The following is a 25,000-nucleotide window of genomic DNA, read 5'->3' on the forward strand; positions in this document are numbered from 1 at the left end:
TATCTCTAAAATTATTTTTCTTACATCTCTGACCTTTTTAATAGATATTCTGAACGTTTGACGTTCTAGTATACCCTAAAAATAATAAACACTTAACAAAATAATGCATAAGATATTTTTAATGTAATAAGGACATGTAGAATATTGATATAAAAATATGTTAAATACATTATTTTACATTATTAGTACACTTGCGCTTTAATTTCCGTCAATTCATCTTTATATTCATTGATGATATTCTCTGCTAATGTCCTTTTTATTCTACTTGCGATTTCACTGTCTATTGTCACATTATTTTTACATAGATAACAGTTTTGGCACATTGACATGACATGATTTATGATGTTGATGCAGCTGTATGCATGTCTTCTTTTTCCTTTTGCTTTCATTCGAATGCTAACACCGGAAGAATTGCGATAAGATCTATCAACGGCTAACATGCTACCAGAACCATTAGCTAGAAGTTGACCCTCTTCATCAACTATTATTTTTAAGTTGGCATTTTCTTTGACTACTAATTTCTCTGGTAATGTTACTCTCGCATATCCACCACTTGCATGATGGAAATTCTTGGGTACACCGAAGGAAATTAACTCCTCACTGTCATGACAACGTATGTATACATTGGCAATAAGATCTCCACTTGCACTCGTTTCAAAGTTCAGGTATTTATCCTTGTCAGCGTTCAACACGACAGTAATTTTTTCATGTGTACAGACTTTCGTCGAATAATTCATCTTCACTTTTTACAGATATGAATTGTGTGTTGATCCTTCCACTGCGTAAAAAATACTGATTTAATGCATGCAATAAACTTGGTAGTGTCGATTACATACCATAGAGTTCCTGTGGAAAATCCATGTCGTGTCCATGAACAAGCAGAGAATACGAGTGGTAGAGCCGTAAGAATATTTCATGTCATTTCAGGATACGTAAAAAGTTAAAAAATACCATTTTATAAAATTCAAAAAAGTATTTACGAATTGGGGAGGGTACTCTTTGAAGTTGTAAAATGGGTTTAGGAATGACATTATGAATGGAACTTGTTCAAAAAAGATATAATAAAGCCATAAAAAAATATTTTAAAAAATGGAGAGGGGGCTCTTTGGGGGGCCCGGGGAGGGTGTTTGGGGGACCCTTGGGGAGGGTGGTGAGCCTCGGGGACCTCTGGGGACCAGGGAGTTCCTTCGGAATTGGGGTATGGGGAGGAGGCGTTTGGGGGATAACATTTCGAAATTTTTACTTTTTAGTTTACTTTTTGGCGGCGCATCCCTGCGGCACATTCCTGTGGCGCCTCTCCTGCAGCGCATCCCCCGACCCCGCGGCGCATCCCCCTGCGGCGCATCCCCATGTGGCGCTTTCCTGGCCCGCGGCGCTTCTCGGGCCCGGGGGACCTTTGGGGACCGGGGAGGGCCTTTGGGGCAGGGAGGGCCTTTGGGGTCCGGGGGCCCTTGAGGACCAGGAGGCCTTTGGGAGCCCAGTGGCCTTTGGGGGCCGGGGAGGGCCTTTGGGGTCCGGGGGCCAGTTGGGAGCCTGGGGGACATTTGGGGACCGGTGGAGGGCCTTGGGACCCCGTTGGTCTTTTGGGAGCTCGATGGGCCTTTGGGAGGCCCGGGGAGGGCCTTTGGGGGTCTGGGGGTCCGTTGGGGGTCTGGGGGACCCTTGAGAGCCGGGTGGTCCTTTGGGAGCCCGGGGGACCTTTGAGGACCGGTGGCTTCCTTCGGGGTTGAGGTAGAGGGATTGGAACCCTTTGGGGTTGGGGTAGAGGACCTCACAACACTGTTCAAATGGAACTTGTGTATTATAACGACCACAGAGTTTGACCCTCAAATTCTCTTCTAAAACCTTTCCTAAAATCTTCTTTTAAAATGTCTCTATCTGTTTCGCCGAAATAATTCCATAACCTGTCTAAAATAGTTTCACCCCAATAGTCCCTAAACGTAATTCAGTGTGTTCCTTTTGTTTTTGGCATCTCTGCGCTATTGCATTTCAAATTAATAAGAAACCTGATTCCCGCGCTAATCACTTCATCGCTAAGATGTTTCTTGGAGAATTGTTTTCCATGGCGTTTGGTTATTAATATCCTTTGGAGTTCGACCAAATAAGTTGTTTCCGAGGCAAAGACATTAATAATTTGGATCTATTCCTGGAGAGTCGTTTCTATTCGAAAATTTTTAAAGTCTGACAGACGATGTCATTGGTTGATTGATCTGTCAAGAAAGGGGAGTTAATTTATTGTTTCTAAGGGGAATTATTGATTCACGATAGGTGAATTGAGGTCAACAGCACAGGTGTTCCAAATTCCTGGATGCACTTAACATCGACCTTGACATTCGCTGAGAGCGTGCACTTACAACAACAACAACATCGACCTTGGAAAAAGAGGTCATTGACCCCATTAACCACGTGTTCTCCCTAATGACTCTATGCCCATATATGGAGCCCTTTTCGGACTCAATAAGGCCATTCTACTTAGGATTGGGTTTACATCTTATTCAATACCTCGCTCTTTAAGCCAAAGATTTTTAGTACTTTCATAAGAGCTATTTATTCTAATTAACGGCCTTTGTGATTAAGAGGTCATTTTTAAAGAATTGGAACAAAATTCGAACTTTAGCGTAAAGAGCAGGGTATTGACTAGGGAGCGAACCCCCTAATATACGCATTAAAAATATATGAATATAGAAGTTCAATACGTAAGTTAATTCGAAAGTTACGTATATTTAAAAACGAACAGCAATTAAATATAAAACATTTTTTTGTACTTTCATCAGAGATATTTATTCTAATTAACGGCCTTTGCGATTAAGGAAGTATTCTTAAAGAATTGGAACGCGATTTGAACCTAACATAAAGAGCAAGGTATTGACTAGGGGACTAGTCCCCTAATATACGTAATAAAAATATACGAATATAGAAGTTCGTTGCGTAAGTTAATTTGTAAATTACGTCAAAACCAAATTTAGAGAAAGCCATTTAGCAAAAGAAAAGTGAAATTAATATGCAAATTTTGTTTTACTTATTCAGTGACAGTGAGCCAAAATGAAAGGTGTCATTAATTGAAAAATGATCAGAAATTAAATAAAAAACAAGCTTTTTTTTAACTGAAAGTAAGGAGCAACATAAAACTTAAAACAAACAGAAATTATTCCGTATATGAAAGGGGCTGTCCCCACCTCAATGGCTTGTTCTTTACGCTAAAGATTGTTATTGTTTTAGAAAATAAAGTTGTGAGACAGAGTCAAATTTTAGCGTAAAGAGCGAGGCGTTGAGGAGGGGACAGCCCCTTTCATATACGGATTAATTTCTGTTCGTTTTAAGTTTTAATGTCTTTCCTTACTTTCAGATAAAATAAACTTGTTTTTTTTTAACTGTTTCTGTGTTTGGTTTTGATCAATGATATTGCCGAAAATGACACTTCACAAAGGTTAGTGGATGCGAATGGCAACAAAACAGACATGGCGATTTCACATAGTTCCTTGTATTCTGCTTTCACCTCTAACCAAAACTGGGAAACAGTTACATTTTGGAATTTCAGTTCTAAGGCGCGATCACTGGCAAGTTTGATCAGATTCTCTGTAAGCTTGTCACTAAGACCTGAACTTGAGGTAACGTCTCCAAAAAATGTATTTTGGATCAAATCCTGGGTTCTATCTTGGGTCATAATCGATGAGAAATATGACACAAGTTCATCTCGCAACTTTGTCAGATGCTCCCAAATACCATCACAGATTGTGTTGAGGTTATGAATTTTACAATCGTCTGCAAACTTGTCAAGGGTCGGGAAGACACTAACGCTGTTTCTCTGAGCCTTTTTAAGCCAGAACTCATTTTATTGACGAAAGCACTCATCTTCGAATTCAGGGAGAGTTTGTCCCTCCGGTCTCATGCAGATGTGTGTTCATCGTTTTTGACGCAAGAGTTCGCCTGTGCATGATGCAGTGCAACCACTTCACATTTGGATTATTCTTCCTTATCCAGGCGATGAGCGCATTATTCTTCCCTGTTAAGGTTGCAACCCCATCACTGCAAACTGATAGACACCAGTCCCACCAGATGCCCCTTTTTGCGAAGAATTTGTCAATCACCTTGAATAGTTCTTCTCCTGTTGTTCTTGATTGTAGGTTTTGACAACAGAATATTTTCTCTTATGTCAGAACAGTCTTGATATCGGAAAAAAAGATCACATGGACTTCACCTGACACATCCATACTTTTGTCAAGCTGTAACGCAAAAATCTTCTTCACCTTTATTTACTCAACAATCTACACGACAGTATCGCTTGCAATGACTTCTATCCTTCTTGAACCAGTATTGCTCGACACAGGTATAGACTGAAGGGCAGTAGCAGTTTTCGTATCAAACATTGCTTCATTCACTTTCACTAGTGATGATTATATTAGACTTTTGGCAAGGGTGAGTGTTTTTTTTTCTGTTTCTTAACTAAATAGGACACAGCATATGAAGCAAGGAGAGCCTTGGAAGAAAATGATGCCCCTTTTGCAGCTTCCAAACAGTTACTAGCGAATGCTTCTTGTTTACGCTTGAAAAATTCGATCGGTTTACCGACATGAGAAGGGTTTACATTATTGAGATGCTGGTTCATATGCGCAGGTTTCATGGAACTATTGGCCAAGACTTGACAACAAAGAAACCACTGTGCATTCACTGGCTCACTTTGTCGCACTAAATCCGAGCCTTAGGTATTCTGACAAATATCGACGCAATTTGACCGAACATGATTCGTCATGTTTCTTCTTTTTAGGTACAGGTTCTGAGATTGGGGTACCATCATTCGGCTTCTTGTTATTCCTGATTAGGAACCTATCCATGTTTGTTTGCAACCACAATTCACGAACTTTGTGTTTCAACAGATGACAAGATACTGAAATCGCTGGGTTCAAATTGTCTGCGACAGAACTGATCGAGACCTTACGGCTATGGAGAAAAATTAGCGGGTTACTGAAAGGGAAAGTTTTGAAAATTTGTCTGAAATTATGTACAATGGGTTATCTGATTTTGAGGAAAATGTTGGCACTGAGTCAGAAAAAAGTTTTAAAGATGTTGACTAAATTGATTTTGGGATTCCTCAAATTAATTGTTCCTAAAAATGATCTAACATTTTTAAGGATATCAGATTTATTTTGACAAAGATATCAGATGCATTTTGACCATATGCATCCTTGTTTCTCTCAACTAAATGATAAGTTCCTCATAATGATCTAACATTGCTAAGAGAACTTTTTTGCTGAAAAACCCATTGCTGGAAAGACGCTTGTATTCTTTCCCCTATTCGCACCTACGTCTACTGATCTTTTGTTTCCAATCTTCAGTATTCTCTCTCTCTCTCCCTCTCTCTGTCTCTCTCTCCCTTTTTCTCTTTCTCTCTCTCTCTCTATATATATATATATATATATATATATATATATATATATATATATATATATATATATATATATATATATATATATATATATATATATATATATATATATATATATATATATATACTATCCTCTCTCTCTCTTCATATTTACTCAGTAGTTTCCAGAAATCAAATAATATTTCAAGTTTGTACCAGAAGTGATAATAAACACTGAATTATCCCCTAAAAGGAAAAACCAAAAGCTTGAACTGTTTTCTCTTATCGTAACCTTTAGCAGCCACGGATGAAGTCGTTCATTTAGTTACTATCGAAAACCCTGATCCCTCTGAAACCTCTCTGATCCAACCAAAGGACGTCATGGAACCGAACGAATCTTCAACCTCAACTCTTAGTGAGCACCATATAATAGCCGCAAGTTCAGCGCCTCAGTCAAGTCACAGCAAACCTGAAGATACTAAGGAACCTGCTCCCACCTCTGTTGTTTGTTCTTCAAACATCGACGTTCTTCAAGAGACAGAGTCTAGTCTGACCGAACCTTTGATGCAGAGCTCCCCTCAGAAGCTGGAAATGTCAAAAGGTAATCGATAATTTTCACTTTGTAAGATAAAAGTTGGTTCAGATGTAAATGCACACATACGCATCCTTTGTTTTCGAAAACTTTTAGCTTGAAAAGATTTACTGTCCTTGTCTGGATGCAGATTATAAGATAAAAGTAAGGAAGGATTAAAAAGGTCCACGATTTTAGTATTAATGTTTGTTATTCTGTCGGGAGTTTTTAAGTCATCGTTGTTTGGGTCTTGACAAAAAAGCCCTACTCCATGGTTACTTTATGGAGAAGTAGTTTGATATATATATATATATATATATATATATATATATATATATATATATATATATATATATATATATATATATATATATATATATATATATATATATATATATATATATATATATATATATATATATATATATATATATATATATATATATATATATATATATATATATATATATAAAAAAAAAAAAGAGAGAGAGAGAGAGAGAGAGAGAGAGAGAGAGAGAGAGAGAGAGAGAGAGAGAGAGAGAGAGAGAGAGAGAGAGAGAGAGAGAGAGAGAGAGAGAGAGAGAGAGAGAGAGAGAGAGAGAGAGAGAGAGAGAGAGAGAGAGAGAGAGAGAGAGAGAGAGAGAGAGAGAGAGAGAGAGAGAGAGAGAGAGAGAGAGAGAGAGAGAGAGAGAGAGAGAGAGAGAGAGAGAGAGAGAGAGAGAGAGAGAGAGAGAGAGAGAGAGAGAGATATATATATATATATATATATATATATATATATATATATATATATATATATATATATATATATATATATATATATATATATATATATATATATATATATATATATATATATATATATATATATATATATATATATATCGGCGCGTAAAAACAGCTCCTCTCATTTGATCTGCCGTTAGCGGTCCAATTACCCTGGAACACGTATTTTGGCAGAAACTTTCTCAAAATGCCTTTGAATTCAACTCGAGACTTGGAAACCTACTTGTAATTCCTATAAACATCTGAACTATATATATATATATATATATATATATATATATATATATATATATATATATATATATATATATATATATATATATATATATATATATATATATATTTAATTCCTAAAACATCTAATAATAACATTGCACTACAAATTACCGATTTTCATGTATGTATTGGAATAAATTAATTTAAAATTAATTTCTTCAAAATTAGTGTTCCAATGTTGAAGCCAAGTTTCACGTTCAAGAGAAATTTGACTTGTCTACGTGTGAAAAGATCTAATGCCGCTTATGTTTCTACGTTCTCCGGAGCACTTGCACCTCGGTCCGGGTTTTTCTAATGGGTGAGATAGGGAATGATCATACTGGTTAATTCTATAAACTGTGTTTTTGGGATAATATCCAAATAGCCAGATAAATTTTTTCTCTTAGGCACAGCAAGAACATCTTACTAGGTGGATAATGCTGAGTCTTAGATCTTTTGATATATGTTTAACTAGGCAGGAAGTTACTTAACTACCTAGTTGGATTAATATCAGAAGGGCTAGGACAAAATGTTATCCTCCAAGTTAGATGTTCATGTTATGTTTAATAGAAAATAATTGTCTGACTAGTTGGATATTATCATTAGTTTGCATGAATAATTTACTTATCTGTCAAGTTAGATATATATGAGAAGCATTTAGTTATGCTTATGATTTATTGTATTTGGTTAGCAAGGTAATACTATTTTTCTTTTAAATTTTAATTATTTTCCTAGTTGGATAATTTCTTATTTGCTTGAAAGGATTTTTCAGATAGCTAACTAGTTGGATAATTTTGGCAATAACTAAGTATGGTTGAATATTATTCTAAAATTCAATAGAATATAAATTTTTCGATATTATCCATTGTGTATACTCCTGCAGAGGGCAGGCTGTCTGCCTTCATTGATTGAAAATTCGATAACAAGTGTTGGCTCTGTTAATCTATGGTATGTTTCCAATGGTTTAAAGCCAATTGTATTGTAAACTAAATTTATTGTCCTTAGTTGTTCAGAATGTGCTTTTCAAAACAAATCCCTTGTCAAAAGCATCATATTGGTGACCATAAGATCCATGGAGTCCAATCACAATTCTGTTTAGGTGTTTTCCTTAATCCCCTTTTGTCATTTCAAAACCATGTTGATCATTTAAAGATAAAACCCTCATGAAATATTGGGTCTACGCATCCTTTGAAAATATTTTTTTCATTTTATTTTTAAAAATAATTTACTATTTTTTACATGCTTCGTATTTGAATTATTGTTCAATTTTTTTTCTTAATACTTTTCTGATGCACTTAAAACCACAACAAATACTTCAAAATATTGCAGTGAGAATACTTGGAAATACTTTACATCGACCGTCAAAATTTGAAAAAGCATCAGAAACTGAAACATTATTTTTTTCTTGAATTTATTGGAACTGAAATATGTAAGAAGCTAATATTTCAATATAGTATTTTCAAATAAAAAATTTTGATTGATATTTTTACGAAAATTATTTACTGATTCTGCACTTAGATTTTCAGCTATTAGACATTCTAGAGCATATCAAGAATAGTGCTATCTTCAGTTAGTTGTTAGTTCTGAAAGGTGTTTGATTTTCAATTAGATACCAATTACCATTTATTTAAAACATTTATAAGTTGAAAGATAGAATTCTAGTTGAGCCATCTCGGCAACCATGAGAATTGATATATATATATATATATATATATATATATATATATATATATATATATATATATATATATATATATATATATATATATATATATATATATATATATATATATATATATATATATATATATATATATATATATATATATATATATATATATATATATATATATATATATATATATATATATATATATATATATATATATATTTATATATATATATATATATATATATATATATATATATATATATATATATATATATATATATATATATATATATATATATATATATATATATATATATATATATATATATATATATATATATATATATATATATATATATATATATATATATATATATATATATATATATATATATATATATATATATATATATATGTCCCCTCCTCAACGCCTCGCTCTTTACGCTAAAGTTTGACTCTGTCTCACAACTTTATTTTTTAAAACAATAAAAAACTTTAGCGTAAGAAGCGAGGCGTTGAGGAGGGGACAGCCCCTTTCATATAAGGAAAAATTTCGGTTCGTTTTAAGTTTTAATGTCGCTCCTTACTTTCAGTTTAAAAAACTTGTTTTTTTTATTTAATTTCTGATCGTTTTTTAGTTAATGAAGCTTTTATTTTGGCTAACCGTCATTGAATAAGTAAACGAAATTTGCATAAAAATTTTACTTTTCTTTTTGCTTAATGGATGTCTTTACAAATTAACTTACGTAACTAACTTCTATATTCGTATATTTTTCTTCTGGCAAAAAATACAAAGTTGCAGATTTTTGCAGATGAGCTTGAAACCTATGTAATAGGGTTTTCTGATACGCTGAATCTGACGGTGTGATTTTAATTAAAATTCTTTCACTTGTAGGAGATGTTTCCCCCCTCTTTAAAAAATCGGGTAAATTTTCTCAGGCTCGTAGCCTTTGATGAGTACTACTAAACTTAATAAAATTTATATATTTAGAATCAGCATTATAAACACATTCTTTTGATACATATATTGACATCAAAATTCCGTTTTTAAAAGTTTCAATTACTATTGAGCCGTATCGCTTGTTTTTTTATTGTTTTTTTTTTATTACGTATATGTTATTACGTATATGAGGGGGTTGTCCCCTTATTCAATAACACGCACTTTAAGTTAAAAGTTAAAAAAAAATTTTATTAAAAAACCCCTGAATAACAAAGGCCGGTTAATTATAATAGAGAGTTCTTTTGAAAGCACTAAAAAAAACTGTAGCGTAAAGAGTGAGGTATTGACTTGGGGGAGAACCCCCTCATATACGTTATAATTTCTGTTCGTTTTGAGTTCTAGTGTTGCTTCTTACTTTCAGTTGAAAAAACTTGTTTTTTTTTATTTAATTTCTGATAGTTTTTTAAATAATGCTTGGAAATCCGGTGCCCTCTTCATAGATATGTCCCTTACCCAAAAAAACATCCTCCACGGAAAGATTCTCCAGAGTAACCCCCTCCTCTAGCCCCCCCCCCTCTCCAGAAAAAAAATCCTTCCTGAAAATGTCTGTATACTTCCCAATAACCAATAAATAATGCTGGCAAGTCCGGCGTCCCCTTAATGGCAATTTCCCTTCCCCCATGAAAACTTCCTTCATGGACAGATCCTCCATCATAACCCCCGACCCATCCTTCCCTTGTTTGCAGAAGGAGATGCTGGTCCGGTAGTTGGTAAGTAAACCTTTTTAGCTATTAAAAAAAAACAAGTTTTTAAAACTGAAAGTAAGGAGCGACATTAAAACTTAAAACGAACAGAAATTATTCCGTATATGAAACGGGCTGACCCCTCCTCAACGCCTCGCTCCTTACGCTAAAGTTTTTTATTGTTTTAAAAAATAAAGTTATGAGACAGAGTCAAACTTTAGCGTAAAGAGCGAGGCGTTGAGAAGGGGATAACCCCTTTCATATACGGAATGATTTCTGTTCGTTTTAAATTTTAATGTCGCTCCTTACTTTCAGTTTAAAAAACTTTTTTTTTTTATTTAATTTCTGATCGTTTTTAGTTAATGCAGCTTTTATTTTGGCTAACCGTCATTGAATAAGTAAACGAAATTTGCATAAAAATTTTACTTTTCTTTTGCTAAATGGATGTCTTTACAAATTAACTTACGTAACTAACTTCTATATTCGTATATTTTTCTTCTGGCAAAAAATACAAAGTTGCAGATTTTTGCAGATATGAGCTTGAAACCTATGTAATAGGGTTCTCTGATACGCTGAATCTGACGGTGTGATTTTCATTAAAATTCTTTCACATGTAGGGGATGTTTCCCCCCTCTTTAAAAAATCGGGTAAATTTTCTCAGGCTCGTAGCCTTTGATGAGTACTACTAAACTTAATAAAATTTATATATTTAGAATCAGCATTATAAACACATTCTTTTGATACATATATTGACATCAAAATTCCGTTTTTAAAAGTTTCAATTACTATTGAGCCGTATCGCTTGTTTTTTTATTGTTTTTTTTTTATTACGTATATGTTATTACGTATATGAGGGGGTTCTCCCCTTAATCAATACCACGCTCTTTACGTTAAAAGTTAAAAAAAATTTTGATTCATAAACCCCTGAATCACAAAGGCCGTTTAATTAGAATAGATAGCTCTTTTGAAAGCACTAAAAAAAACTGTAGCGTAAAGAGCGAGGTATTGACTTGGGGGAGAACCCCTTCACATACGTTATAATTTCTGTTCGTTTTAAGTTCTAATGTTGCTTCTTACTTTCAGTTGAAAAAACTTGTTTTTTTATTTAATTTCTGATCGTTTTTTAAATAATGCTTGGAAATCCGGCGCCCTCTTCATAGAAATGTCCCTTACCCCAAAGAAACATCCTCCACGGACAGATTCTCCAGAGTAACCCCCTCCTCTAGCCCCCCCCCCCTCTCAAGAAAAAAATCCTTCCTGAAAATGTCTGTATACTTCCCAATAACCAATAAATAATGCTGGCAAGTCCGGCGTCCCCTTAATGGCAATTTCCCTTCCCCCATGAAAACTCCCTTCATGAACAGATCCTCCATCATAACCCCCGACCCATCCTTCCCTCCCACTACCAGAAAAAAACCCTCATGAAAACTTCTGTATACTTCCCAATAACCAATACTATATGTTAACCACAGTAGACAGAATATACCAGTAATCTTATCGCAGATCATTTCTGGTCTTTGTTCTCGGTGCGAACAAAACGCTCCTCCCACTTATTTCGGCATTAGCGAGGATGCTGGTTAGTCTGTTTCCGATTGTTTCAATGCACTTTGATGGAAACAATCGGAAATAGACTAACCAGCATTCCCGCTAATCTGACTTCGCCTATGTTTATATCTGCAAAAACGTTCTCCGGAGCACTCGCACCCCGGTCCGGGTTTTTATAATGGGTGAGATAGAGAATGATCATACTGCTAATTCTATAAACTGTGATGCTAACATTGGGTAAAGTTCATAACTCTTACCCCTCCCCCTGGGGACTTCGGGGGATTAAGTCATCCTATAAGACATATTTATCATATTTTCGACCATGCTGAACAAAATGACTATCTCAAAATTTTGATCGGGTGACTCCGGGAAAAAATAAGCGTGGGAGGGGGCCTAGTTGCCCTTCATTTTTTTTGGTCACCTAAAAAGTGCACTAGAACTTTTAATATCCATTCCAATGAGCCCTCGTAAGAAATTCTAGGACCACTGGGTTGCTACAATCACCCCTGGGAAAAAAAACAACAAAAAAACAAATAAAAACGCACCCGTGATCTTTCTTTTGGCAAAAAATGCAAAATTCCACATATTTGTAGATAGGAGCTTGAAACCTCTAAAGTAGGGTTCTCTGATACGCTGAATATGATGGTGTGATTTTCATTAAAGTTCTATAACTTTTAGTGGGTCTTTCCCCCTTTTTTCGAAATCAGCCAAATTTTCGCAGGCGCTCAACTTTTGATGGGTAGCACTAAACTAGATGAAAGTTATATATTTGAAATCAGCATTGAAATCTGATTCTTTTGATGTATCTATTGGTATCAAAAACCCGTTTATAGAGTTTCGGTTACCATTGAGCCGGGTCGCTCCTTACTTACAGTTCGTTCCCACGAACTGTTTGACTGCACAACTTTCCGCTGTTGCGTGGAATTATTTTTCGATCGTTACAGGTTTCCTTCTAATGTTGCTAATTACGGCTTTTCTTTGAGTGAATTAAGTCCGATGGGGGAAGCATGAAAATGATGATTACGTTTTAAACTTTTAAAATGTTACTTTTTATCGAAGAATATTAGAACTGCAAGGTTAAAATCTTACGTTCCTGATTTTATTAATTAAAGTTTTCTTTGTTATCTTGGCTCTCCTTTTTTTTTTTTTTTTTTTACACGTTGTTTTCTGTTAAATAATCGCTATTTAAGCTAAATTTTTACTCTTTCTCACTGCCCTATTTTTTAAAATAATAAAACACTTTAGCACAAATAGCGGTAAAATAGTGTACAGGTTGCATCTGACACCACGACCATCATCATTTTGAGAAAGCCATTTTTTCAAAATTTCAAATTTCATAATTTTGAGAAAGCCATTTTTTCAGCATAGTTGAAAAATCCAATAAATATGTCTTTGAGGATGACTTGACCCTCCACAGTCCTCGGGGCAAGGGTAGTTATTTAAGAATGACTCCTGAATCACAAAGGCCGTTTAATTAGAATAAAAAACTCTTTTAAAATTTCTAAAAAAAAAACTTTAGCGTAAAGAGTGAGGTATTTAGGAGAGGGCGACCCCCTTCATATGTGTAATAATTTATGTCTGTTTCAAGTTTTAATATCGCTCCTTAATTTCAGTTGAAAAAACTTCTTTTTCTATTTAATTCTTTACAAAATTGATAGAAACTGCAAAGAATTTCTTTGAAGATACATGCCTTCTCTTTGGGATTTTCTAAGCGGAAACTTAACACGATTATAGGGGAAGGCAGATAGGATGTGTTTTCTCACTTACCTTCTTAACACTCATACTAAGGCATAATACATTTTATTAGACACATAAGATATATAATATTTGTCTATCACGCCCTTTAGCTGATTTAATATAAAGTATAATATATATTTTAAAATATATAAAACAGTTCGTGTTAACTAACTGTAAGTAAGGAGCGACTCGGCTCAATGGTAATCGAAACTCTAGAAAACGAGATTTTGATACCAATAGATACATCAAAAGAATCAAATTTGAATTCTGATTTCAAATATATAAGTTTCATCAAGTTTAGTCTGACCCATCAAAATTTAAGCGCCTGAGAAATTTTGGCTGATTTTAGAAAAAAGGGGGAAAGGCCCCCTAAAAGTTATAGATCCTTAATAAAAATCACACCATCATATTCAGCGTACTAGAGAACCTTACTGTAGAGGTTTCAAGCTCCTATCTACAAAAATGTTGAATTCTTTTTTCCAGAAGAAAGATAACGGATGCGTGTTTATTTGTTTTTTTGTTATTTTTTTCCCAGGGGTGATCGTATCGACCCAGTAGTCCTAGAATATCGTGGGAGGGCTCATTGGAACATATATTAAAAAATATAGTGCCCTTTTTAAGTGACCAAAAAAATGGAGGGCAACTAGGCACCCTCCCACGCTCTTTTTTCCCAAAGTCACCCGATCAAAGTTTTAAGATAACCATTTTGCTCAGCATGGTCGAAAATATGATAACTATGTCTTTTAGGATGACTTAATCCCCTGAAGTCCCTTAGGGGAGGGCTGTAACTTCTGAACTTAACCCAATGCTAACATATACTATTGGGTATTGCGAAATATACAGGCGTTTTCAGGGGGGATTTTTCTGGTAGGTGGGGGGGGGGTCGTGGGTTATGCGGGAGGATCGTTACATGAAGGAGGGGTTAATAGGGGAAGGGACATTGCTATGAAGGGGACGCCGGATTTCCCAGCATTATTAAAAAAAAATCAGAGATTAAATATAAAAGAAAACGAGTTTTTCAACTGAAAGTAAGGAGCAGCATCAAAACATTAAACAAACAGAAAATATTAGGCATAAGATAGTAGAATGGCCTTATTGAGTCCGAAAAGGGCTCCATATATGGGCATAGAGTCATTAGGGAGAACACTTGGTTAATGGGGTCAATGACCTCTTTTTTCCAAGATCGATGTTATTGTTGTTGTAAGTGCGCGCTCTCAGCGAATGTCAAGATCAATGTTAAGTGCATCCAGGAATTTGGAACACCTGTACTGTTGACCTCAATTCACCTATCGTGAATCAATAATTCCCCTTAGAAACAATAAATTAACTCCCCTTTCTTGACAGATCAATCAACCAATGACATCATCTGTCAGACTTTAAAAATTTTTGCATAGAAACGATTCTCCAGGAATAGATCCAAATTATTAATGTCTTTGCCTCGGAAACAACTCTTTTGGTCGAACTCCAAAGGATATTAATAACGCCATGGAAACAATTCTCCAAGAAACATCTTAGCGATGAATTGTTTTAGCGCGGGAATCAGGTCTCTTATTAATTTGAAATGCATTAGCGCAGAGATGCCAAAAACAAAAGGAACACGCTGAATTACGTTTAGGGATTATTGGGGCGAAACTGTTTTAGACAGGTTATGGAACTATTTCGGCGAAACAGATAGAGACATTTTAAAAGAAGATTTTAGGAAAGGTTTTAGAAGAGAATTTGAGGGTCAAACTCTGTGGTCGTTATAATACACAAGTTCCATTTGAACAGTGTTGTGAGGTCCTCTACCCCAACCCCAAAGGGTTCCAATCCCTCTACCTCAACCCCGAAGGAAGCCACCGGTCCTCAAAGGTCCCCCGGGCTCCCAAAGGACCACCCGGCTCTCAAGGGTCCCCCAGCCCCCCAACGGACCCCCAGACCCCCAAAGGCCCTCCCCCGGCCCCCCAAAGGTCCATCGAGCTCCCAAAAGACCAACGGGGTCCCAAAGGCCCTCCACCGGTCACCAAATGTCCCCCAGGCTCCCAACTGGCCCCCGGACCCCCCAAGGCCCACCCCCGGCCCCCAAAGGGCCCCTCGGCGCCTCAAGGCCCTCCCCTGGTCCTCAAAGGGCCTGCCGGACCCCCAAAGGCCCTCCCTGTGCCCCAAAGGCCCTCCCCCGGTCCCCAATGGTCCCCCGGGCCCAAGAAGCGCCACGGGTCAGGGACGCGCCGCATGGGGATGCGCCGCAGGGGGGATGTGCCGCGGGGTCGGGGGATACGCCGCAGGGATGCGCCGCTGGGATATGCCACAGGGGTGCGCCGCCGGGATGCGCCGCAAAAATCCCTCCCCGCTTCCCCTCCTCATTTTTTAATATTTTTTGTGCATTGAAACACAGAAGGGCACCCTCCCCCAAGGGTCCCCCAAACACCCACCCCGGGCCCCCCAAAGAGGCCCCGCTCCATTTTTTAAATACTTTTTTATGGCGTTATTATATCTTTTCTGAACAAGTTCCATTCATAATGTCATTCCTAAACCCATTTTCCAACCTCAAAGAGTCCCCTCCCCAATTCGTAAATACTTTCTTGAATTTTTTAACATGGTATTTTTTAACTTTTTACGTATCTTAAAATGACATGAAATATGCTTACGGCTCTACCAATCGTACTCTGAGATTGTTCATGGTCACGACGCGGCTTTTCCACTGGTACTCTATGGCAGGTTATCGACACTACCGAGTTTATTGCATGCATTAAATCAGTATTTTTTACGCAGTGGAGAGATCAAGACACAATTCATATCTGTAAAAAGTGAAGATGAATTATTCGACGAAAGTATGTGCACATGAAAAAATCATTGTCGTGTTGAACGCTGACAAGGAGAAATACCTGAACTATGAAACGAGTGCAAGTGGAGATCTTATTGGCAATGTATGCATACGTTGTCATGACAGTGAGGAGTTAATTTCCTTTGGTGTACCCAAGAATTTCCATCATGCAAGTGGTAGATATGCGAGAGTAACATTACCAGAGAAATTAGTAGTCAAAGAGAATGCCAACTTAAAAATAATAGTTGATGAAGAGGGTCAACTTCTAGCTAATGGTTCTGGTAGCATGTTAGCCGTTGATAGATCTTATCGCAATTCTTCCAGTGTTAGCATTCGAATGAAAGCAAAAGGAAAAAGAAGACATGCATACAGCTGCATCAACATCATAAATCATATCATGTCAATGTGCCAAAACTGTTATCTATGCAAAAATAATGTGACAATAGACAGTGAAATCGCAAGTAGAATAAAAAGGACACTAGCAGAGAATATCGTCAATGAATATAAAGATGAATTGACGGAAAGTAACGTGAAAGTGTACTAATAATGTAAAATATTGTATTTAACATATTTTTATATCAATATTCTACATGTCCTTATTACATTAAAAATATCTTATGCTTTATTTTGTTAAGTGTTCATTACTTTTAGGGTATGCTAGAACGTCAAACGTTCAGAATATATATTAAAAAGGTCAGAGATGTAAGAAAAATAATTTTAGAGATAATGATACTACTAGCAGGCTCAATTTTTCATAGAAGATAGAAAAGTTCAAGTTATCTTCTAAATTTTACCAAAGAACAAAATTCAATTATAATTTCACAAGTAAAAATAAAAAGCTTACTCTTCACTTTTAAGTTCACAAAGACATAGAAAATTTAAAGTTCACTTCTAAATTTTTCCGTAGAAGATAAGAAAAGTTATACTATGATTGTGATTATTTTCTATGAAGATAAAAAATTTCAATTTAATTATAAATTTTCTTAAATTCAATTCAAACCTGTCTCAATCAGTCAAATTTAAAGCTATATTCCATATATTTCCCCAGAAAAAGGAAAGTCCCAAGACTTGAGAAATTTCAATTTTACTTCTGAATTTTTCCGTAGAATATAGGAAAAGTTATACTATGATTGTGATTATTTTCTATGAAGATAAAAAATGTCACTTTAATTCTAAATTTTCTTAAATTCAGTTCTGACCATTCTCAAAGAGATGAAAAAATTTAAAGTTCTGTTCCAAATATTTCCCCGGAAGAAGAAAAGTTCAACTTAGATTCTAAATTTTCTCAATGAAAATGAAATAAGTTTTTGATCAATTTTTTGTTCCCAAAATAATATAAAATTTTCCACTTCAATTCAGAATTTTTTCAAAGAGATGAAAAAATTTAAAGTTCTGTTCAATATATGTTATCGGACGAAGAAAAGTTCAACTTCGATTCTGAATTTTATCATTGAAAATGAAATAATTTAATGATCAATTCTATTTTCACAAAATAATATAAAATTTTCCACTTCAATTCAGATTTTTCTAAAAGAGATGAAAAAATTTAAAATATTGTTCCAAATTTTTCTTATAAGATATAAAAGATCAATTTCTTATCTGAATTTTACCAAAGAACACAAATCAATTCTAATTTCTCCAGAGAAAATAAAAAGCTTCCACTTCAGTTTTAAGTTTACCAAGACATAAAAAATTTAAAGTTCAGTTGTAAATTTTTCCTTACAAGATATGAAAATTTATACAGTGATTGTGATTATCTTCTATGAAGATAAAAAGTTTCATTTTAATTCTAAATTTTCTTAAATTCTGTTCCGACCTTTTTCAAAGATATGAAAAAATTTAAATTCCTGTTCAATATATTGTCTCTGAAGAAGAAAAGTTCAACTTCGATTCCGAATGTTCTCATTGAAAATGAAATAAGCTAATTGATCATTTCTTTGTTCCCAAAATATTATAAACATTTTCAACTTCAGTTCATATTTTTCTCAGAGATCAACATTTTAATATACTATTCCATATTTAACATCGAAGATAGAAAACTTATAGTTCTCTTCTGAATTTTACCAACTAACAATTAATTTCTAATTTATCAAGAGAAAATAAAAAGCTTTCAATACAGATTTAAGTTCACCAATACATAAAAAATTTCAAGTTATATTCTAAATTTTTCCATAGAAGATACGAAAAGTTATACTGTGATGGTGATTATTTTCCATGAAGATCAAAAGTTTCAATTTAATTATAAATTTTTTTAAATTCAGTTCCGACTTTTCAGAAAGAGGTAAAAAAATTTAAAGTTCTGTTCAATATATTTTCTCGGAAGAAGAAAAGTTCAACTTCGATTCTGAATTTTCTCATTGAAAATGAAATAGGTTATTGACCAATTCTATTTTCCCAAAATAGTATAAAAATTTTCCACTTCAGTTCAGATTTTTCTCAAAGTGATGAAAAATTTAAAATACTATTCCAAATTTTACATAAAAGATAGAAAAGTTCAAGTTCTCCTCTGAATTTTACCAACAAACACAATTCAATTCTAACTTCTCCAGAGAAAACAAAAATCTTACATTTTAGTTCAACATTTCACAAAGAAATAAAGAAATTTAGAGTTCATTTCTAAATTTTTCGATGGAAGATAGATAAAGTAATACCATACTTGTGAATATTTTCCCGGAAGATAAATAGTTCTAGTTCATTTTGTAATGTTCTCAAATAAGTGAATAAAATTTCAAGTTCACTTCTGAATTTTACCAAAGAACACATTTCAATTCTAATTTCACAAGAAAAAATCAAAATCTTCCACTTAATTTCTTTATTTAACAAAGACATAAATAAATTTACGGTTTAATTCTAATTTTTTGATGGAAACAAGGAATAGTAACACTATACATTTGAATATTTTCCCTCAAGATAAAAATTTCTAGTTTAATTTGAAATTTTCTCAACGAAGTGAAGAAAAATTCAAGTTCTCTTCTGAATTTTACCAGGGAACACAATTCAATTCTAATTTCACCAGAAAAAATAAAAATCTTCCACTTCAGTTCTATATTTCACAAAGACATAAAGAAATTTTAAGTTCAATTCTAAATTTTTAGGTGGAAGATAGAAATATTAATACCTGACATGTGATTAATTCCTCAAAGAGCTGAAAACTTTAAAATACTGTTTCAAATTTTTCAAAGAAGATAAAAAAGTTAATGTTCTCTTCATAATTTTACCAGATAACGCACTTCAATTACAAATACTCTAGAGAAAGTAAAAACCTTGCACTACAGTTTCCTATTTCGCAGAGAGATAAAGAAATTTAAAGTTCAATTCTAAATTTTTTTGTGGAAGATAGAAAAATTAATACTATACTTGTGAATATTTTCCTTGAAGATAAAAAGTTATCCTTCAATTTACAATTTTCTCAACGAATTGAAGAAAAGTTCAAGTTCTCTTCTGAATTTTACTAAATAAAACAACTAAATTCTAATGTAACCAGAGAAATTGAAAATCTTCCACTTCACTTCATTAATTCATAATGACATAAGGAAGTGTAAAGTTCAATTCTATATTTTTCGGCGGAAGATAGAAAAATTAATACAATACTTGTGAATATTTTCACAGAAGATAAAAGTTCTAGTTCAATTTAAAATTTTCTCAACGAAGTGAACAAAAGTTCAAGTTCTCTTCTGAACTTTACCAAAGAACACACTTCAATTCTAATTTCTCCAGAGAAAATAAAAATCTTCCACTTCAGTTTTAAGTTCCACAATGAAATAAAGAAATTTAAAGTTCTATTCTAAATTTTTAGATGAAAGATAGAAAAAGTAATACTATGATTGTGATTATATTCCATTAAGATCAAAAGTTTCACTTTATTTATAATTTTTCTTAAATTAAGTTCTGATTTTTCTCAAAGAGATGAAAAATTTAAAGTTCTGTTCCAAATTTTTCATAGAAGATAGAAAAAGTTATACATTGATTGTGAATATTCAACATGAAGATAAGGAACTCCACTTTAATTCAGAGCTTTCTCGAAGAAGTGCAAAATGTTCAAGTTCTCTTCTGAATTTTCTTAAAGAAGAGAAAAAAGTTAGCTCAATTCTGAATTTTAGCAATGAAAATGAAAAAACCTTCCAATTCAGTTCATAATTTCTCAAAGACATGAAAAATTTAAAGTTCAGTTCTAAATTTTTCTGTAGAAGATAGGAAAAGTTATACTATGATTGTGATTATTTTCCAGTGAAGATAAAAAGTTTCACTTTAATTCTAATTTTCTTAAATTCAGTTCCGATTTTTTGCAAAGAGATGAAAAATTTAAAGTTCTGTTTCAAATTTTTCATAGAAGATAGAAAAAGTTATACATTGATTTTGAATCTTCGACATGAAGATAAGGTGCATCACTTTAATTCTGAGTTTTCTCAAAGAAGTGCAAAATGTTCAAGTTCTCTTCTGAATTTTCTTAAAGAAAGTAAAAAAGTTAGCTTAATTCTGAATTTTACCAATGAAAATGAAAAAGCTTCCACTTCAGTTCTTAATTTCTCAAAGACATAAAAAATTCAAAGTTCTCTTCTAATTTTTCCAAGAAAATAAAAAGGTTCCACTTCAGTTCTGGTTTTTTCTCAAAGAGATGAAAAATCTTAAGTTCTATTCTAATTTTAAATTAAATTTTAGCTCCTTTGTCTTATGGATTTACCCCTCAAATTTTTAAATTAGAAAATGAGTGACTCGTTCTATTATTAAAGACAATCGTTCAAACTCGTTCATCTAACCTCCAAAACAATAGGTAAGGTTATGTATAAATAAATATTAATAAATAAAGAGATAAATTTCTTCATGTTTAAGTTAGGTTAGGTTAAATTATCATTAGCGCTCATGATAATTTAACCTAACCTTTTCTGGCGAGTATGGTTAGGTTAGGCTAGATTACGTTAGGTTAGATTAGGTTAGGTTAAGTTAGGTTAGCCTACGTACGCTTCACTTAGGTTAGCTTAGGTTAGGTGAGAGACAGGCAAAAAGTTAGGTGTATGATTAGGTTAGGTTAGATTAAGTTAGGTTAGGTTAAGTTAGGTTAGGCTAGGTCAGCCTACGTTCAGCCTAGGTTAGCCTAGGTCAGGCTAGGCATATATATTTTCTACTTTAAATTGTAATAAAAATTGCCTAGCCTAACCTAGCCTAACCTAACTTATATATATATATATATATATATATATATATATATATATATATATATATATATATATATATATATATATATATATATATATATATATATATATATATATATATATATATATATATATATATATATATATATATATATATATATATATATATATATAAATATATATATATATATATATATATATATATATATATATATATATATATATATATATATATATATATATATATATATATATATATATATATATATATATATATATATAATAGCTTTATGCAAAGTATAAGGTAACATACTACTATTGTACGAGCTTTTCTACTTTAAATTGTAATAAAAATTGCCTTTTTATTAAATTCTAAAGTTTGCAACTCCTCCTAGGGTCAACATATATAAGTTTTGGGGACTTGTTTGCAGAAGGAGATGCTGGTCCGGTAGTTGGTAATTAAACCTTTTTAGCTATTAAATAAAAAAAACAAGTTTTTTAAACTGAAAGTAAGGAGCGACATTAAAACTTAAAACGAACAGAAATTATTCCGTATATGAAACGGGCTGTCCCCTCCTCAACGCCTCTCTCTTTACGCTAAAGTTTTTTATTTTTTTAAAAAAAAAATTGTTTATAAAGAGTCAAAATTTATAGTAAAGATAGAGGCGGTGAGGAGGGGACAGCCCCGTTCATATAAGGAATAATTTCTGTTCGTTTTAAGTTTTAATGTCGCTCCTTACTTTCAGTTTAAAAAACTTGTTTTTTTTTATCTAATTTCTGATCATTTTTTAGTTAATGCAGCTTTTATTTTGGCTAACCGTCATTGAATAAATAAACGATATTTGCATAAAAATTTTACTTTTCTTTTGCTAAATGGATGTCTTTACAAATTAACTTACGTAACTAACTTCTATATTCGTATATTTTTCTTCTGGCAAAAAATACAAAGTTGCAGATTTTTACAGATATGAGCTTGAAACCTATGTAAAAGGGTTTTCTGATACGCTGAATCTGACGGTGTGATTTTAATTAAAATTCTTTCACTTGTAGGAGATGTTTCCCCCCTCTTTAAAAAATCGGGTAAATTTTCTCAGGCTCGTAGCCTTTGATGAGTAATACTAAACTTAATAAAATTTATATATTTAGAATCAGCATTATAAACACATTCTTTTGATACATATATTGACATCAAAATTCCGTTTTTAAAAGTTTCGATTACTAATGAGCCGTATCGCTTGTTTTTTTTATTGTTTTTTTTTATTACGTATATTTTATTATGTATATGAGGGGGTTCTCCCCTAAGTCAATACCAAGCTCTTTACGTTAAAAGTTAAAACAAATTTTGATTCACAAACCCCTGAATCACAAAGGCCGGTTAATTAGAATAGATAGCTAGTTTGAAATCACTAAAAAAAACTGTAGCGTAACGCGCGTGGTAGTGACTTGGGGGAGAACCCCCTCATATACGTTATCATTTCTGTTCGTTTTAAGTTCTAATGTTGCTTCTTACTTTCAGTTGAAAAAACTTGTTTTTTTTTTTTAATTTAATTTCTGATCGTTTTTTAAATAATGCTTGGAAATCCGGCGCCCTGTTCATAGAAATGTCCCTTACCCCAAAGAAACATCCTCCACGGAAAGATTCTCCAGAGTAACCCCCTCCTCTGGCCCCCCCTCTCCAGAAAATATCCTTCCTGAAAATGTCTGTATACTTCCCAATAACCAATAAATAATGCTGGCAAGTCCGGCGCCCCCTTAATGGCAATTTCCCTTCCCCCATGAAAACTTCCTTCATGGACAGATCCTCCAACATAATCCCCGACCCATCCTTCCCTCCCACTACCAGAAAAAAACCCTCATGAAAACTTCTGTATACTTCCCAATAACCAATACTATATGTTAACCACAGTAGACAGAATATACCAGTAATCTTATCGCAGATCATTTCTGGTCTTTGTTCTCGGTGCGAACAAAACGCTCCTCCCACTTATTTCTGCATTAGCGAGGATGCTGGTTAGTCTGTTTCCGATTGCTTAAATGCACTTTTATGTAAACAATCGTAAATAGAATAACCAGCATTCCCGCTAATCTGACTTCGCCTGTGTTTATATCTGCAAAAACGTTCTCCGGAGCACTCGCACCCCGGTCCGGGTTTTTATAATGGGAGAGATAGAGAATGATCATACTGCTAATTCTATAAACTGTGATGTTAACATTGGGTAAAGTTCATAACTTTTAGCCCTCCCCCCTGGGGACTTCGGGGGATTAAGTCATCCTAAAAGACATATTTATCATATTTTCGACCATGCTGAACAAAATGGCTATCTCAAAATTTTGATCGGGTGACTCTGGGAAAAAAAAAGCGTGGGAGGGGGCCTAGTTACCCTCCATTTTTTTTAGTCACTTAAAAAGGGCACTAAAACTTTTAATCTCCGTTCGAATAAGCCCTCTCCCGGTATTCTAGGACAACTGGGTCGATACGATCACCCCTGGGGGAAAAAACAAACAAAAAAACAAATAAACACGCATCCGTGACAACTGAAAAACAACCGAAACAAACAGAAAATATTAGGTATAGGATTGGGTTTACATCTTATTCAATACCTCGATCTTTAAGCCAAAGATTTTTAGTACTTTCATAAGAGCTATTTATTCTAATTAACGGCTTTTGTGATTAAGAGGTCATTTTTAAAGAATTGGAACAAAATTCGAACTTTAGCTTAAAGAGCAGGGTATTGACTAGGGAGCGAACCCCCTAATATACGCATTAAAAATATATGAATATAGAAGTTCAATACGTAAGTTAATTCGTAAGTTACGTATATTTAAAAACGAACAGCAATTAAATATAAAACATTTTTTTGTACTTTCATCAGAGATATTTATTCTAATTAACGGCCTTTGCGATTAAGGAAGCATTCTAAAGAATTCGAACGCGATTTGAACCTAACATAAAGAGCAAGGTATTGACTAGGGGACTAGCCCCTTAATATACGTAATATAAATATACGAATATAGAAGTTCGTTGCGTAAGTTAATTTGTAAATTACGTCAAAACCAAATTTAGAGAAAGCCATGTAGCAAAAGAAAAGTGAAATTAATATGCAAATTTTGTTTGACTTATTCAGTGACAGTGAGCCAAAATGAAAGGTGTATTAATTGAAAAATGATCAGAAATTAAATAAAAAACAAACTTTTTTTTAACTGAAAGTAAGGAGCAACATAAAACTTAAAACAAACAGAAATTATTCCGTATATGAAAGGGGCTGTCCCCTCCTCAACGCCTTGTTCTTTACGCTAAAGATTTTTATTGTTTTAGAAAATAAAGTTGTGAGACAGAGTCAAATTTTAGCGTAAAGAGCGAGGCGTTGAAGAGGGGACAGCCCCTTTCATATACGGAATAATTTCTGTTCGTTTTAAGTTTTAATGTCTTTCC

The 25,000-nt window shown here is 33.6% G+C and overlaps 2 protein-coding genes across 3 annotated transcripts in view; both read left to right on the plus strand.

The window, feature by feature from the left end:
- The window catches only part of LOC148941759 (uncharacterized), a 497,279-nt gene that overhangs the window by 288,330 nt on the left and 183,949 nt on the right, over window positions 1-25,000 (plus strand). The window lies entirely within an intron of this gene.
- Window positions 5,718-25,000, plus strand: part of LOC148941763 (uncharacterized) — a 45,944-nt gene continuing 26,661 nt past the window's right edge. For both annotated transcript variants that reach the window (XM_089103395.1, XM_089103397.1), the window contains exon 1: window positions 5,718-5,963. In XM_089103395.1, coding sequence (XP_088959521.1) covers window positions 5,744-5,963 — 220 coding nt within the window. In that variant the 5' untranslated portion in view covers window positions 5,718-5,743. The remainder of the gene's footprint in view (window positions 5,964-25,000) is intronic.

The sequence above is a fragment of the Artemia sp. Qi Xiang Cuo genome, chromosome 17 (genome assembly GCF_049724085.1).
Source record: "Artemia sp. Qi Xiang Cuo chromosome 17, ASM4972408v1, whole genome shotgun sequence".
NCBI lineage: Eukaryota > Metazoa > Arthropoda > Branchiopoda > Anostraca > Artemiidae > Artemia > Artemia sp. Qi Xiang Cuo.